This window comes from Salvelinus fontinalis, chromosome 1, assembly GCF_029448725.1.
Source record: "Salvelinus fontinalis isolate EN_2023a chromosome 1, ASM2944872v1, whole genome shotgun sequence".
Lineage (NCBI taxonomy): Eukaryota > Metazoa > Chordata > Actinopteri > Salmoniformes > Salmonidae > Salvelinus > Salvelinus fontinalis.
The window spans coordinates 39,318,737-39,336,285 of record NC_074665.1 but is presented as its reverse complement, the minus strand read 5'-3'; the positions used below and the strand labels follow the sequence as shown (position 1 = coordinate 39,336,285).

At 41.0% G+C, this 17,549-nt stretch overlaps 1 protein-coding gene across 1 annotated transcript in view; it reads left to right on the top strand.

Moving 5' to 3' along the window:
- Window positions 1-17,024, top strand: part of LOC129854142 (transient receptor potential cation channel subfamily M member 4-like) — a 70,705-nt gene extending 53,681 nt beyond the window's left edge. Inside the window, exons 21-27 of the mRNA XM_055920898.1 lie at window positions 484-658; window positions 863-1,028; window positions 1,271-1,452; window positions 4,829-4,961; window positions 6,652-6,724; window positions 11,125-11,218; window positions 14,041-17,024. Of these exons, the coding sequence (XP_055776873.1) occupies window positions 484-658; window positions 863-1,028; window positions 1,271-1,452; window positions 4,829-4,961; window positions 6,652-6,724; window positions 11,125-11,218; window positions 14,041-14,072 (855 nt within the window). The 3' untranslated portion in view covers window positions 14,073-17,024. The remainder of the gene's footprint in view (window positions 1-483; window positions 659-862; window positions 1,029-1,270; window positions 1,453-4,828; window positions 4,962-6,651; window positions 6,725-11,124; window positions 11,219-14,040) is intronic.
- The last annotated feature ends 525 nt before the right edge of the window (window positions 17,025-17,549 follow it).

The following is a 17,549-nucleotide window of genomic DNA, read 5'->3' as shown; positions in this document are numbered from 1 at the left end:
TATCACTTTTCAATCTCTATCCTGTCACCAACTCATCAAGCTTCTCAACACATATTACGCCCCCATAATGCTCTGCAGCACAACCCCAATACAACACACTAGGTTCATTCTCTGAGACTAATCCTATGATTGGATGGGAAACATGTCAGTTCATACTGCAAAAGCTTTGATTGGTTGGAGGTCATCCTCCGGAAATGTTCATAATTACCATGTAGGTCTATGGAAGGGGGTGAGGCCCACGAGCCTCCTAAATTTTGTATGGAAGTCAGTGTACCCAGAGGAGGACAGAAGCTAGCTGTCCTGGGACTATACCATGGTGCTACCACAGAGAGTGCTGTTGAAGTTGTTTTAATCAATTATTTGGTGACATTAATATATTTAGTATAGTTTCATCTTAAAATTTCACTGAGGAGGATGGTCCTCCCCTCCCTCCTCTGAGGAGCCTCCACTGTGATCCATGTTATATGTTGTGCTCTCCTATAGATGAAGGATATCTTCTTCTTCCTCTTCTTCCTGGGGGTGTGGCTTATGGCATATGGGGTGGCCAATCAAGCACTGCTGTACTCCTATGACCCCCGTCCCGCCTGGATCTTCCGGCGCGTGTTCTACAGGCCGTACCTGCACATATTTGGACAGGTCCCAGTGGAGGAAATAGATGGTACTGTGTGTGTGCGTGTGTGTGCGTGTGTGTGTGTGTAAGACCTGTACAAATTATGTGATGCTTTCCAACTCAAAGCTGCCAAACCTTTCGATAAGATCAGTATAAGATAAGAGTGGAAAAGTCTACAAACCTCTGTTCCTCATGTCCTCTGTATTGTTTCTGTCTGTCTGCATGCCCGTCTGTCTGTCTGTCTGTCTGTAGTGAGGAAGGAGTGGGACAGGGAGTGCACTGACAATGTGACGCTGATCGAGGGAGGCGCGGAGCCCTGCAGGAGCCATTATGCTAACTGGCTAGTGATCATCTTACTGGTCATCTACCTACTGGTCACCAACATCCTGCTCATCAACCTACTCATTGCCATGTTCAGGTAGAGGATGGACACTCTCTTTTCCCCCTTTCTCCTATCTTTCTTTCTTCTCTCCTTTCTTTCTCTCTCCCTCCCTCTCACCTCCCTGAATCTTCGGTCTCCTATAAATCTATTCTGTCAATATAATTTTTACTGACATTTTTACTATAATTTTCAGCTAAATACAATGCCTCGTCTTTTGTCAATTGTGTACCACATTATGTTAATTATGAATCCTTTCTCTTCGTCCCCTCTCCACACAGTTACACATTCTCCAAGGTGCAGGGCCAGAGCGACACCTACTGGAAGTTCCAGCGCTATAACCTGATTGTGGAGTACCACTCCCGGCCCTCCCTTGCTCCCCCCTTCATTATCCTCTCCCACGTTCACCTATTCATCAAGAGATACATCCGCAAGGTACCCTCGGTCAAGATCCTCCATTTTGGTGAGAATTCAAACCAGGTATTCATTGAAAAACGAATGTTTATATCCTTACAATCACTATAGGAACTATATTGCTTAAAGGGGCAATCAGCAATTGATACATCCATTTTTGGACCTAAACATTTATGATATGATACATTGATTCTTGAAGAAGATAACCTATGAATGCCTCATGAGCTTAGTTTAACAGTCGTACCCCATCAGAACAAAAAATATGTTTGTTTTACGGCAATGTTTATGAACAACGTAAATGTAAACAAACACTGTATAGCTTTAAAACATGGTTAAAACGATCATTTTGATATCATGGATGGTCAATCCTTGAATCCTTAAAGTATGTGATTGTGTGTATGGATGTGTCTGTGCCTATGTTTGTGTTGCTTCACAGTCCCCTCTGTTCCATAAGGTGTAATTTGTATCTGTTATTTAAATCTAATTTTACTGCTTGAATCAGTTACTTGATGTGGAATAGAGTTCCATGTAGTTCCATAGTCTGTTCTGGACTTGGGGACTGTGAAGAGACCTCTTGTGGAATGTCTTGAGGGGTATGCATGGGTATCCGAGCTGTGCGCCAGTAGTTCAACTAGACAGTTCGGTGCATTCAACATGTCAATACCTCTCATAAATACAAGCAGTGATGAAGTAGCAGACTATGATCGATGATGTCAAAAGCCGCACTGAAGTCTAACAAAACAGCCCCCATAATCTTTTTATCATCAATTTCTCTCAGCCAATCATCAGTCATTTTTGTAAGTGCTGTGCTTGTTGAATGTCCTTCCCTATACGTGTGCTGTAGTCCGTTTACTGTAAAATAGCATTGTATCTGGTCAAACACCATTTTTTCCAAAAGTTTACTAAGGGTTGGTAACATGCTGATTGGTCGGCTATTTGAGCCAGTAAAGGGAGCTTTACTATTCTTTGGTAGCGGTATGACTTTTGCTTTCCTCTAGGCCTAGGGGTACACAATTTCTAGTAGGCTTAAATTGAAAATATGGCAAATAGGAGTGGCAATATTGTCCACTATTATCCTCAGTAATTTTCCATCCAAGTTGTCAGACCCCGGTGGCTTGTCATTGTTGATAGACAACAATATTTTTTCACCTCTGGTTGTCTTTCATAATTTGGTCAGATATACTTGGATGTGTAGTATCAGCGTTTCTTGCTGGCATGTCATGCCTAAGTTTGCTAATCTTTCCAAAGAAAAAAATAATTGAAAGTAGTTGGCAATATCAGTCTGTTTTGTGATGAATGAGCCATCTGATTCAATGAATGATGGAGCTGAGTTTGCCTTTTTTTTCCAAAATTTTATTTAAGGTGGTCCAAAGCTTTTTACTATCAAATCTAAGTTTTTGTCATGTGCGCCGAATATAACAGGTGTAGACCTTACAGTGAAATGCTTACTTTTTCGCACTAACCAATAGTGCGAAAAAAGGTATATGTGTGTGTGTGTGTGTGTAGGTAAGTAAAGAAATAAAACAACAGTAAAAATACATTTGAAAATAAGAGTAGCAAGGCTATATACAGATACCAGTTAGTCAGGCTTATTGAGGTAGTATGTACATGTAGGTATGGTTAAAGTGACTATGCATATATGATGAACAGAGAGTAGCAGTAGCGTAAAAGGAGGGGTTGGCGGGACACAGTGCAGATAGCCCAGTTCGCCAATGTGCGGGAGCACTGGTTGGTCGGGCCAATTGAGGTAGTATGTACATGGATGTATGGTTAAAGTGACTATGCATATAAGATAAACAGAGAGTAGCAGCAGCGTAAAAAAGGGGTTGGGGGGGGCACACAATGTAAATAGTCCGGGTAACCATTGGTTACCTGTTCAGAAGTCTTATGGCTTGGGGGTAAAAACTGTTGAGAAGCCTTTTTGTCCTTGACTTGGCACTCCGGTACTGCTTGCCATGCGGTAGTAGAGAGAACAGTCTATGACTGGTGTGGCTGAGGTCTTTGACAATTTTTAGGGCCTTCCTCTGACACCGCCTGGTATAGAGGTCCTGGATGGCAGGCAGCTTTGCCCCAGTGATGTTTTGGGCCGTACGCACTACCCTCTGAAGTGCCTTGCGGTCAGAGGCCGAGCAGTTGCCGTACCAGGCAGTGATGCAATCAGTCAGGATGCTCTCGATGTTGCTCATTCATTGAACCTTTGTTTCATAGTATAGTTTCTTCTTCATTTTATTTAGTTTGGTCAAACATGATTTCTTAATTTGCAGTACATTCACCAATCAGTTGTGCAGCCAGACTTTTTTGCCCTTCCTTTTTCCTCATCCCTCTCAAACATACCATTTTTCAATTCCTCATCAATCCACAGGGATTTAACAGTTTTTACAGTACTTTTCTTAATGGTTGCATGCTTATTAGTAACTGGAATAAGCAATTTCATAAATGTGTCAAGTGCAGCATCTGTTTGCTCCTCATTACACACCACGGACCAGCAAATATTCTTTACATCAACGACATAGGAATCACTACAAAACGTATTGTATGACCTCTTATACACTATATTAGGCCCAGCCTTTGGAACTTTGGTTTTCCTAGATATGGTTACTATACTGTGACCACTACATCTGATGGATCTGGATACTGCTTTCAAGCAAATGTCTGCAGCATTAGTAAAGTTGTGAACAATACATGTTAATGTGCTGTTTGTAACTACCCTGGTAGGATGACTGATAACCTGAACCAGGTTGCAACCTGGTTACAGTTTGAAGCTTCTTCTTGAGTGGGCAGCTTGATGAAAGCCAGACAATATTTAAATCACCCAGAAAATATACCTCTCTGTTGATATCACATATATTATCAAGTATTTCACACATTATCCAGATAATGACTGGTAGCGCTTGGTGGTCTATAGCAGCTTCCCACAAAAATGGGATTTAGGTGAGGCAGATGAACCTGTAGCCATATTACTTCAACAGTATTTAGGCAAAGACTAGAAGGAGTTTCCGTATGCCAGTAATTTCCTTTAAAATCCGTGAAGGTAAGTGAACAAGCGCACACTTCGGGAGGCCATGTCTTCAGACGAGAGGCCATGTCAGTGGCATATCTACCCATTCCAGTCACAAAATAAACCTTAGATATGAAAGGAGAGATTATTGGGACACAACCTCTGTCTGACAGTGAGGTTAACATGCTAACTACTGGTTTCCTACCACTGGAGGTTCGTGGCACCTTAAATGGGGAGGACGGACTCGTGGTAATGGCTGAAGTGGAATCAGTGGAGTGGTATCAAATACATCAAACCATGTGTTTGATGCCCTTTCATTCGCTCTGTTCCAGCCATTATTATAAGCCATTCTCTTCTCAGCAGCCTCCTGTGTTTCCGACCTCACGCTAAGCATCAGCACGACTAATACATTTTCCACCTCTGTTAGTATTGGAGCTGACGGGGAGAGCAGCTAACAGGTTAATGACATGGGAGGCCATTCAGAAGGAGAACTTCCTGACAGCCCAGAGCAAGATCCAGAGAGGGAGCGACTCAGAGAGGCTCAAACGGATGTCAGTCAAGTGAGTAAACCTTTACACCCGCCCTCCAGTTTGGATCCATCTCTCTTTCAGCATTTTTCTCTACCAATTTAACTCCAGCCTTTTCTAGATAATGTGAATATTTATGGATATTATGAATATATTTATATTTACATGTTACAGTAGCCTACATATACATGTATTGTATACATTTAAATATTTATATATTTTTGTCAAAATAATATACTTATGTAATATACTACATGTACTGTACTGTAATATTTGTATTATATGATGTTGTACTATCAGGTCCAAAATGATTGGCACCCTTGATAAAGATGAGCAAAAAATACTGTATAAAATAGATAATACAAGTACCGAGGCTGAAACTTAGCCACAAGTAGATCTTCCAGCAAGACAATAACCCCAATGCACACATCAAAATCCACAAAGAAATTGTTAATTTACCACAAAATCAACATTTTGCAATGACCATCTCAGGCTCCGGTCTCGAACCCCATTAAAAATCAGTGTTTTGAATTGAAGAGGGCAGTCGATAATTGCAGATCAGGGATCTGGAAAGTTTTTGTATGGAGGAATGGTCTAAGATCCCTCCCAATGTGTTCTCCAATCTCATAAAACATACTGCAGTCCCGTTGATGTGAATCGGGGCATGTTACCTTCTCTGCTTGCTGAATTCAACAATCAACTCCTTTGTTTCGTCGATGGTTACGGAGAGGTTGTTGTCCTGGCACCACAATGCCAATTATTTTACCTCCTCCGTATAGGCTGACTCTTCATTGCAGGTTAACCATGGTGTCATCAGCGAACTTGATGATGGATTTGGTGTCATGCAAAGCCACGCAGTTGTGTGTGAATAGGGAGTACAGCAGAGGGTTGAGGAAACACACCTTGAGGGCCCCTGTGTTAACAGTCAGTGTGGAGGTGTTGTTGCCAATCCTCACAGCCTGTGGTCTGCCTGTCAGGAAGTCCAGTTGCAGAGGGTGGTGTCCAGACCCAGGGCTCTGAGCTTGGTGTCGAGCTTGGAGGGAAAAATTGTGTTGAATGCTGAACTGTAGTCAATGAACAGCGTTCTCACATAGGTATTTCTCTTGTCCTGATGTGTTATGGAAATGGCATCTTCCGTGGATCTGTTGGAGTGGTAGGCAATTTGGAGTTGGTCCAGTGTACCTGGCATGCTGGCCTTGATGTGGGCCTTGCAAGGTGAGGTACAGATGTAGAATCTTAATTTAAGGCAGTTTGCTACAGAAGGAAAATAATCCTTCAGCAACAGCAAATGTGAATTATTATGTGGATTATAATCAATGAACATTTTTGTAGTGGTGGATCCATTTTTCGTTAGGACAAATCAAATCAAATTTCTACATAGAAATTAAACTTTAGAAGCCTTTTTAAACCTGAAATACATTTCAAGTTTGCATTTCCCGCTGTGCAGGAAAATTCACAGCATCAAAAGTGATCAAATTAAGATCCTACATCTGTATTGAAAGGTATTGAAAACAGGGGTTCCAATAATTTGGACCCATATTTTAGAGCAAAATAAATTATTATTTGTTAAACAATTCTCTTTCTCTGAGTAATTGTATTATTGTAAATGTTTTGCATACAATATAGCTCTGTATTTGTGTTCTTTATTTTATAGTCTTTTTTGCTCATCTTTATCAAGGGTGCCAATAATTGTGGACCTGACCATGTGTTTACTGTGTGACAGGGTGGACAGTGTGCTGAAACAGATGGCTGAGACAAGGGATCATGATCGCAGACTGAGGGCTCTGGAATCGGAGGTCAGGCTTACATTTTGTTCCGACATTCTATTTATGTGTCTGTATGTGTGATTTAGATTTTGTACATACTGTATGTCTCACAGTCCCTACATGTTTGTGTGTGTGCTTGAGTGTTTCCACCAGCAGACGAAGATTGAGAAGGGGTAGGGTTGCTCCAGCTCCCTTGGCATGTGATTGTTGATGCCAATTGAGTCATTCGTTAGATCAAATTGAAGTGTGTGTGTGTTTCAAGTTGTATTAATCGAATGTACAGGATACACATGATACACCGTCCAACAAAATGCTTACTTGCAGGTTCCTTCCCGACAATGCAATTAAATGGCTCAGTAGAATAGAATAAAATGTTTAGCGTAAGTATAGTACAGGAAGGCACAATTTATAGGACAATATTTACACGAAAGGGGGGCGATTGTGTGTGTCACTTCACTTATACCCGTCACGCCGGCTGGCGCATCTGGCATCAACAAAGGAACTCCGTTTCCATCTGTCTTTGGCCATCTTCTCCACCGTGCCCCAGCTGTGCTGATTTTGTTGGAGCTTGGTCTCCATTGTTCTACGCCACGTTGTCTTGGGCCTCCCCCTCTTACATCTGCCCTCTGAAAGCCAATAGACAGCTATTCTTGGGATAGAGTCTGTACTCTTGCTCAGGACGTGTCCAATCCAGCTCCAGCAGCGTCTCTTGAGTATGGCATCGATGGCTTCCTGCTTAGTTCGTCGAAGGAGGTTGGTCTTTGATATTGTGTTTGGCTAGAAGATGTGCATGATTCTCCGGAGACGAGTTGTGTGGAAGGTAGATCGTTTTTTCGGGTCTGCTTCTGTCATTTTCCAGCATTCTGAACCATAAAGGAGAGTTGGCAGTACACAGCTCTGGTATATTTTGAGTTTGTATTTGTGCTATATTGTCCCAATTTCCAGACTTTATTGAACTTCATAAAGATTGCTCTTGCTTTATTGATTCTGGTGCAGATGTCTTTGCTGGTGCTTCCATCATGTCATATGGTTAATCAATCAATGGTATTTATAAAGCCCTTTTTACATCAGCAGATGTCACAAAGTGCTATACAGAAACCCAGCCTAAAACTCAGGTCAGGGAACACTGTGGCCCTGTCCGACGATACCCCCGGACAGGGCCAACCAGGCACGATATATCCCCACCCACTTTTCCAAAGCACAGCCTCCACACGACAAGAGGGATATCAACAGACCACCAACTTACTACCTTGAGACAAGGCTGAGTATAGTCCACAAAAATGTCCTCCATCACACAAGCCTGAGGAGGGCGCAAAACCGCATAGGAAGATCTGTGACTCAACCCACTCAAGTGACGCACCACTCCTAGGGACGGCATGGAAGAGCACTAGTAAGCCAGACTATAGGGTCAGAGGCAGAGAATGGAGAGAGGAGAGCCGGCCAGGCAGAGACAGCAAGGGCGGTTCGTCGCTCCAGTACCTTACGGTTCACCTTCGCACCCCTTGCCCAGACTACAATCAATCACAGTACCCACTGAAGTGACTTCAGTAAAGACTTATAGGTTGATACCGAGTCTGTGTCTCTCACATGCATAGGTAGACCATTCCATAGAAATGGAGCTCTATAGAAGAAAGCCCTGCCTCCAGCTGTTTGCTTTAAAATGGGGACAATAAGGAGGCCTGCGTCTTCTGACCGTAGCGTACGTGTAGGTATGTACGGCAGGACCAAATCGGAGCAAACCCATGTAATGCTTTGTAGGTTATCAGTAAAACCTTGAAATCAACCCTAGCCTTAACAGGAAGCCAGTGTAGAGAGGCAAGCACTGGAGTAGTATAATCCAATTTTTTGGTTCTAGTCAAGATTCTAGCAGCTGTATTTATCACTAACTGAAGTTTATATGGTGCTCCCAAGGTAAGTAAAACTGTGGGTTAACTCCAGCTCCTGTTCCTTGATTTTGGCTGCTTTTGCTGTGTTGATGTTGATGGGCATGACGTTTGTCTTGCTGAAGTTGATAACCAGGCCGACTTGCTGGCCAAAGGACTGGACTCTGTCAGTTTTATCTTGTAGATGTTGGTGTGTGTGTGATAAAAAGAACCAGGTCATCGGTGAAGTCAAGGTCTTCTAGAGAAGAGTACAAGGTCCATCATTTTCCTCTTGCCTGATCTTCTGTTGTTCGCCACATGACCCTGTCTATTGCCCGGGTTGAAGAGTGAATCTGACATCACACAACCGTGACAATCTCCAGACTTCACAGCAAAGCTCATGTTGCTCATTCCCACAGTGCATGAACAGTTGCTGTAGAACTGTTTCATGATGTTAACAACATGGCTGGGGATTCAATAAATTCTTAAGATCTTTCATAGGCTTTCGCAGGTGAATGCTGTCAACAGCCTTCTAGAAGTCAATACAGTTGATGTAGAGTTTCCATCTGTAGATCTCCTTCCTCCCCTTAAACCTGCTTGTTCATTCCTAAGCACTTTGTCTATAGCTCAAGACATCCATTGTATGATAATCATGCAAAAGATCTAGCTGGGAACGGATAAGTGTCACCCCTCCAGTTGTTGCAAAAGGATACTGTGCCCTTCTTAGGCACCTGTATGATGACCCCCTTGGTTCAATCTGAAGGTATATTTCCTTTCATCCAGATGTCAGTGAAGAGTGGAAGACGGATGATTGCATCCAATACTGGATTGATTTTGAATAGCTTTGCATTGAGGTTATAGGGACCTGGAACTTTCCCATTCTTTAGTGACTTGATGGTAGGGATTTTTTTTTTTTTGGTTGGTGGGGCAGTGTTTATGTCTAGGTCTTCTGGAGCAGCTTCAGGTGTGATAATTGAACTTCTCTGAAATGTTCTGTCAATCTTGCTTCCTGTTCATTTTTCTGTAGTCAGGAGATTGCCTTGCATGTCTTTGATTTGAATATTTGACTTGAATTTTCTGCCACAGATTAGGTTAGTGATTTTGTATACTTTTCCTTGCCGGCTGCTTGCTGCTGCTTTTTCAGCTGCACTTTCCAGCTCCTCTAGGTAGGCCCTTTTGTCTCTTCTTACTAGCCTTTTGACATGTGTGTTGATTTTTCTGTACTGCTCCTCCAATTTCTGTTTTGACCTTTGTGATTTAGCATCTGTTGTTTTCTTTTTCAGGTCTCTTCTTTCCGCAATCATTTCCCATGTTTCTGGGGTGATCCATTCATTGCGTTGCCTTCTTCTGTGTTCTATGGTTTTCTTGCTGCTTTCTGTAAGCTTTAACCACTCTCTCCCACTATCTGACTATATTTCCTTCAGTCACCTCCTCATCTTCTTCATCTGTGTTCTTTGAAAGGGCTTGATACTTGTTGCGAACTTGCATTATGAAGGTTTTCTTGACGGTTTGGTCCCTCTGCATGCCAACTTCAAATTTTGTTGTTCCTTTTGTCGGTGGTCTTGAACAGTTCAGCTTTAGTTTGATGTCGGCAGTCACAAGATGGTGGTCACTGGCGACATCTTCCCCCCTTCGCACCTTGACGTCCCTCAGCGAGATTCTCCACTTGCTATTGATCATCAGGTGGTCAATCTGGTTCCTCTCTCTTCCATTAGGAGAGTACCATGTCAGCTTGGATATTCTTGTGGGGAAACAAGCTGCCACCAATGACCAGGTTATTTGTGACACAGAATGTTGCCAGTCTCTCACCGTTGTCATTCATCTCTCCACAGCTGTACTTCCCCATTGTTCTCTCGTAGTTGGCATTGTCGGTGCCAACCTTTGCATTCAGGTATCCGATGACGAAGAGCAGGTGTTGAACAGGTGTCTTATAAACTTCAGATTGGAGGGTGTTATAGAACAGACATTTTTCTTCCCCTTTGACATAGTTTGTGGGATGTTTTCTCTACCCCTTTCTGTAGGATGATGGCGACACCTTCACAATGTTGTCCGTCCTCCCATCCAGAGTGTAGTGCTGCTTCGCCAGTGCTGGTTATTATGGAACCAGAGCAAGTCCACCTGGCTTTACTCTCTCCCAGGATCTGTAGCTTGTATCTTCTTATTTCGTTGGTAACCTGTGCCAGCTTTCCGGACTCAGACATTGTTTTAACATTGCATAAGCCACTGTGCAGTTTGTTTTTGGTGTTCAGTGTTCCTATCTTCACATAACCAGTTTCCCATAGGCTTTCACTGATGGCGGTCACACAAGTCTGGGACTCTGGGAGATCTTAGCATCCAGTTGTAGGATTGGCATTTGTTCATGTAGCACAAAGGTTTTACAGTATGATGTTGCTAGCCCCATGCTCAACCATGCACCATGTTAGATTCTTGAAAATGTATCTAGAATGTCTTGGAAGGGTGTTCATAACTTAACGGTAGCTACATTTAGCTGTGAGAAAACAAGCTTGCACTGGAATATTTAGTTGAACTTGACTCTCAAACGACATTTTTTTAACCATTCTTTCCTAGTTGGAGTATTGCTCGAGTGCACTCAGCTGGATAGTGGAAACCCTCTCACAGAGCAACATGGTCAAACCCAGTCGGCCACCGCCAACACTTAGAGGTACCTCCCAATATACAGTGCATTTGGAAAGTATTCAGACCTCTTGACTTTTTCCACATTTTGTTACATTACAGCCCTATTTTAAAATTGATTAAATTGTTTTTTTTTACCCCCTCAATCTAAACACAATACCCCATAATAACAAAGCAAAAAACGTTTTTTAGAAATGTTAGCAAATGTATAAAATAAAACTGAAATCAAATCAAACTTTATTTGTCACATGCACCAAATACAACCTTAGCGTGAAAAGCTTACTTACAAGCCCTTAACCAACAATGCAGTTCAAGAAAGAGTTAATAAACTATTTTCTTCAACCAAATAAACTAAAGTAAAAAAAAAAATGTAAAAAGTAACAATAAAATAACAATAACAAGGCGATATACAGGGGGTACCGGTACCGAGTCAATGTGCGAGGTTAGTCGAGGTCATTTGTACATGTAGGTAGGGGTAAATTATAATAGAATTTGAAGTAATAGCTTACCCGCGTGTGGTCAACTATTTCAGCACCGTTTCACGCTGCTCTGAGACAAGCATGGGGACTGGTCTTGATAAATCAATGACATTTTTATTTTCACTGAATCTACGTTTGGGTATTGGTTAGTCTAAAATTAAGGTGTGGAAATGTTAGGATTATTTTGCTCTTAGTAGCCTACTTCCGACCGGTCACTTTGTACAGCACTATATTTTCCTAACGGAAACCCTGAGGGTTTTGTTTTTCTTGGAATAGAAACACGATAATATTTATCAAATTAAGCAAAATGTCTTTAAATCAATCTCATATACTGTGTTCTTACAAAAACAAAAAACAATTCTCTAGTACAGCCAATATTAAATACTGTCAAATGCCATCTGGTGGTCAAACTAGCACTAACTAGCATTAATGGCAATAATGGCTGACACTTAAATAACGTGCCATAGAATTATGTGGCAGCACGCAAGCTGTGCTGCAGTATGACAACTTTTAAAGGAAGAACATCTGTATATAAACCCTGGATTGCTGATGCTTTGTATTGGCCAATGAGATGCTTTGAAGCCACCAGTCGGCCATATTGGCACTCCTCAGAAAAGCAGTCCTCCATAGGAATGAATGGAATTCTACAGTATTTAATTTAAATGTTAAGGACAAAATTACATGCATTTATTTTTTTGTTGTAGTGGCGACAGTAACATTAGTACTTACAACAAAAAAAAAACACTACCATTCAAAGGTTTGGGGTCACTTAGAAATGTCCTTGTTTTTGAAAGGCATTTGTTTTTGACACATTTATTCTACTAGAGACACCTTAATGCATACTTTTAAATTATATTATGTGAGCTAAACATAAAATATATACACTACCATTCAAAGGTTTGGGGTCACTTAGAAATGTCCTTGTTTTTGAAATAATTTTTACCATTAAAATAGCATCAAATTGATCAGAAATACAGTGTAGACATTGTTAATGTTGTAAATGACTATGACTGCCTAGAAGGCCAGCATCCCGGAGTCGCCTCTTCACTGTTGGCGTTGAGACTGGTGTTTTGCGGTTACTAATTAATGAAGCTGCCAATTGAGGACTTGTGAGGCATCTGTTTCTCAAATTAGACACTCTGTTGTGATAATGTTGCATGTAGGAGTCGGGCGCAGGAGAGCAAGGATGTCTGAGAAGCCTGTTTTAATAAGAAAGTCCACCAACACAGGAATGGCACAAACGAAAAAGGTACAACGCCCTCGACAACAGAGAACCCGTACAAACGCACGGAGGAACAAACAAAGTTCCGACAATCACACACTTAAGAATCCGTGAAAACAAATAACGGAATAACCTCACCGAGCACATCACAAAGAAAGACTAATCCCGCACACATTTAGGCAGGCAACAGGGTACATATATACACACAGAAATTAACGCAAATGAAACCAGGTGTGAAAAAGAACCAAAGACAAAACAAACAAAAAAGGAAAAAGGGATCGGTGATGGCTAGTAGACCGGCGACACCGAGCGCAGCCCGAACAGTGAGAGGAGCTACCTTCGGTAGAAGTCGTGACAAATGTACTTGTCCCCTTGCTCAGTTGTGCAGCAGCGCCTCCCACTCCTCTTACTATTCTGGTTAGAGATGGGTTACGCGAAGGGAGTAGTGAAGGGAGTAGTACACAGCGTTGTACAAGATCTTCAGTTTCTTGGCAATTTCTCACATGGAATAGCCTTCATTTCTCAGAACAAAAATAGACTGACGAGTTTCAGAAGAAAGTTCTTTGTTTCTGGCCATTTTGAGCCTGTAATCGAACCCACAAATGCTGATGCTCCATATACTCAACTATTCTAAAGAAGGCAGTCTTCTTTAATCAGAACAACAGTTTTCAGCTGTGCTAACATAATTGCAAAAGGGTTTTCTAATGATAAATTAGCTTTTTAAAATGATAAACTTAGATTAGCTAACACAACGTGCCATTGGAACAAAGGAGTGATGGTTGATGTAAATGGACCTCTGTGCGCCTATGTAGATATTCAATAAAATCAACCGTTTCCAGCTACAATGGTCATTTACAACATAACAAAGTCAACACTGTATTTCTGATCAATTTGATGTTCTTTTAATGGACACATTTTTTTTTTACTTTCAAAAACAAGGTAATGTCTAAATTACCTCAAACTTTCGAACGGTAGTGTATATATTTTATGTTTAGCTCACATAATATAATTTAAAAGTATGAATTAAGGTGTCTCTAGTAGAATAAATATTTTATCTGATTGTGATTGACCGGTTTGCACAATGTCAGTAGCAATTTGAGCCAAAGGTCAAATGTCTTATCCCTTCTCTGTTTTTCTCTTGTTCTCCAGAACCATTCCCTACCTCCTCCTCTTCCATCTGATCCTGTCTTTGTTTACATGCCGAGCCATTCAGGGTCACTGAAAGGAAAAGTTGATACGCTGTTTCTTTCCACTTCGGCTGCTTCTTTGTCAACAAGTCTCCACTACTGCCAATTGTTTTTGTTGGCATTTTAAATTGTCTGTATTCGTTGAGGTTGTGTATTTCATTTTTAAAAGGTTCCCGAAAGACAACAGTTGGAACCAGGGGAAAGGGCTGGAAAATACACTGTCGAAGAGGGAAAATGTGTGGTGTGTGTTGTGTAATGTGATATACTATGCATTTGTCATATACTTTTTTGCAGGACTCTCTTATGAATTTTACACAATCTTTTGCACAATTTTTTTTCTACTTTTTGAAGTTTTACATGTTTTATATTGGGTATTTGTCACTGCATCTAGACCAGTTATAGGTTCATAATGTACATTATGTGTTAGAGGTATCTCACATATTTTAAGACATACAGTTGAAGTCGGAAGTTTACATACACCTTAGCCAAATACATTTAAACTCAGTTTTTTACAATTATTGACATTTAATTTTAGTAAAAATCCCTGTCTAGGTCAGTTAGGATCACCACTTTTTTTAAGAATGTGAAATGTCAGAATAATAGTAGAGAGAATGATTTATTTCAGCTTTTATTTATTTCATAACATTCCCAGTGGGTCCGAAGTTTACATACACTCAATTAGTATTAGTATTTGGTAGCATTGCCTTTAAATTGTTTAACTTGGGTCAAACATTTCGGGTAGCATTCCACAAGCTTCCCACAATAAGTTGGGTGAATTTTGGCCCGTAGCCTTCCACAAATTTTCTATAGGATTGAGGTCAGGGCTTTGTGATGGCCACTCCAATACCTTGACTTTGTTGTCCTTAAGCCATTTTGTAACTTTGGAAGTATGCTTGGGGTCATTATCCATTTGGAAGACCCATTTGCGACCAGGCTTTAACTTCCTGACGGATGTCTTGAGATGTTGCTTCAATATATCCACATAATTTTCCTACCTCATGATGCCATCTATTTTGTGAAGTGCACCAGTCCCTCCTGCAGCAAAGCACCCCCACAACATGAGGCTGCCACCCCCGTGCTTCACGGTTGGGATGGTGTTCTTCGGCTTGCAAGGCTCCCCCTTTTTCCTCCAAACATAACGATGGTCATTTCTATTTTTGTTTCATCAGACCAGAGGACATTTTCCAAACGTATGATCTTTGTCCCCATGTGCAGTTGCAAACCGTAGTCTCCAGCATCTTCACAAGGTCCTTTGCTGTTGTTCTGGGATTGATTTACACTTTTCCCACCAAAGTACGTTCATCTCTAGGAGACAGAGTGCGTCTCCTTCCTGAGCGGTATGACGGCTGCGTGGTCCCATGTTTATACGTGCGTACTATTGTTTGTACAGATGAACGTGGTACCTTCAGGCGTTTGGAAATTGCACCCAAGGATGAACCAGACGTGTGGAGGTCTACAATTTTTTTTCCGAGGTCTTGGCTGATTTCTTTGGATTTTCCTATGATGTCAAGCAAAGAGGCACTGAGTTTTAAGGTAGGCCTTGAAAAACATCCACAGATACACCTCCAATTGACTCAAATTATGTCAATTAGCCTATCAGAAGCTTCTAAAGCCATGACATTTTTCTGGAATTTTCCAAGCTGTTTAAAGGCACAGTCAATTTAGTGTATGTAAACTTCTAACCCACTGGAATTGTGATACAGTGAATTATAAGTGAAATAATCTGTCTGTAAACAATTGTTGGAAGATTTACTTGTATCATGCACAAGATAGATGTCCTAACCGACTTGTTAAAACTATAGTTTGTTAACAAGAAATTAGTGAATTGGTTGAAAAACAAGTGACTCCAACCTAAGTGTATGTAAACTTCCAACTTCGTCTGTAGATTGCTGTATTCATTCTTAATTCATTCAGCTTGCAGTCAGGTCCAGAATTTATTGTCACGTCTGTATTACTTTTTATACCAACCACTAGAGCTCTGCTACCCGAGCCCGACATTATACATTGGGTTAGGGCCGGGTAGGGTCTGTTTTTTTAATCAATAACTAGGGTATGGGTAGGGCTCGGGTATTACAAAATTGATCACCAACTTTTTGAAGCTGAGCCATTTGCTCGTGCTCTGCTACGCAGTAGAGTAATTTCTGACTGATATGATAACGTGGTGTCAGAATTGCTTCAACCTCGTCAAATATAAGTCAGGAGAGATTATTTAACAGAAAATAATAATGTACCTTGAGTTTTGTCTGAGTTTTGAGCAGAGCAGCCCAAGCGGAGCCGTTGTTATGGATATTCACCGACTCAGAGCCGTGTGCACAGGGAGCGAGTTACAGACAGAAGAGCAGCTAATGTTTTTACTATCAAGGGAAGTTATTTCTGATTTCAGGTTTCGGGTAGAGCTTTAAATTTGGCAGAAGCAATCGGGTCTTGGTAGGTTAGGGCCTAAATGTCGCGGGCAAGGGTAGGATTTTGGCTTAAAATTCCTGCTCGTGCAGGCCTCTACCGACCACTAGTTAGCCCCATATACACTCCGATAATGCAACTAATGTACAATGCATTTGACACAATGGATATTTTTGTGATACATCCGAGTTTGTCTGGATAAATATTTTGACACAACCACCACTACGGAAAAACTCTGTTGTATAACAACAGTTGCATCAAATGGGTTGTATAACCCAAGTGTGTACAGGACCGTTGTTACACTATTGGCGATTCATGTCATTTTAGCCATGTTCTGCATTAAAAGGATAGAAGGCTTTTTAACTTCTCAGCTGAAATGGGTCATGTGGAATGGCGTGATCAACACATACTGTATAACATGTAGTCACATTTCCTGAGGATTAAGTTGCCTCGCTGTCTTTCCATCTTGCATACTCTGACTCATATGTGTGTATCATGTTATGCAGCTTCTGATCTTGTACTTCAATTAAATAATTGCAATACTCAGTTGTAGAATTGTGATGATACTGTAAGGTTGATCCGTAAGGAAGTACCATTTAGTATAACTCCTAACTGCAGTGATGTGACCAAAACATAAATGTGCTACATGGTTACAGACTGTGCTATACTAGTTAACTATACAGGACATGTATTTTTACTTCACTCTTTTTGTCAATCCATCATTTACATAAAAAAAAACTTTATTTTCAGATATAACAACAAAAATACTACAACCCAAACCCCTCATTCTCCCCTCCCTCCCTCCAAGGCGTAAGTAAGTTATAAAAGTAAGTTAAAAAGGAAAGAAAAACAGAAACAAACCGTATTAGAAACAAAATCAATGGTTAAAAAAAGTTCTATAAAAATTATTATCAGCACAAATGGCCACTAGAACAGACATCACTGCTTACCAAACTATGCAAGTTACACTAAGTAAAAGACGGGCTCTCCACTTATTGTATTAATGGGAGACCAGGTTAAGTTAAACCTTTTTCGGCGCCCATGCACAGTGTACTTAACCTTCTCTAGAGG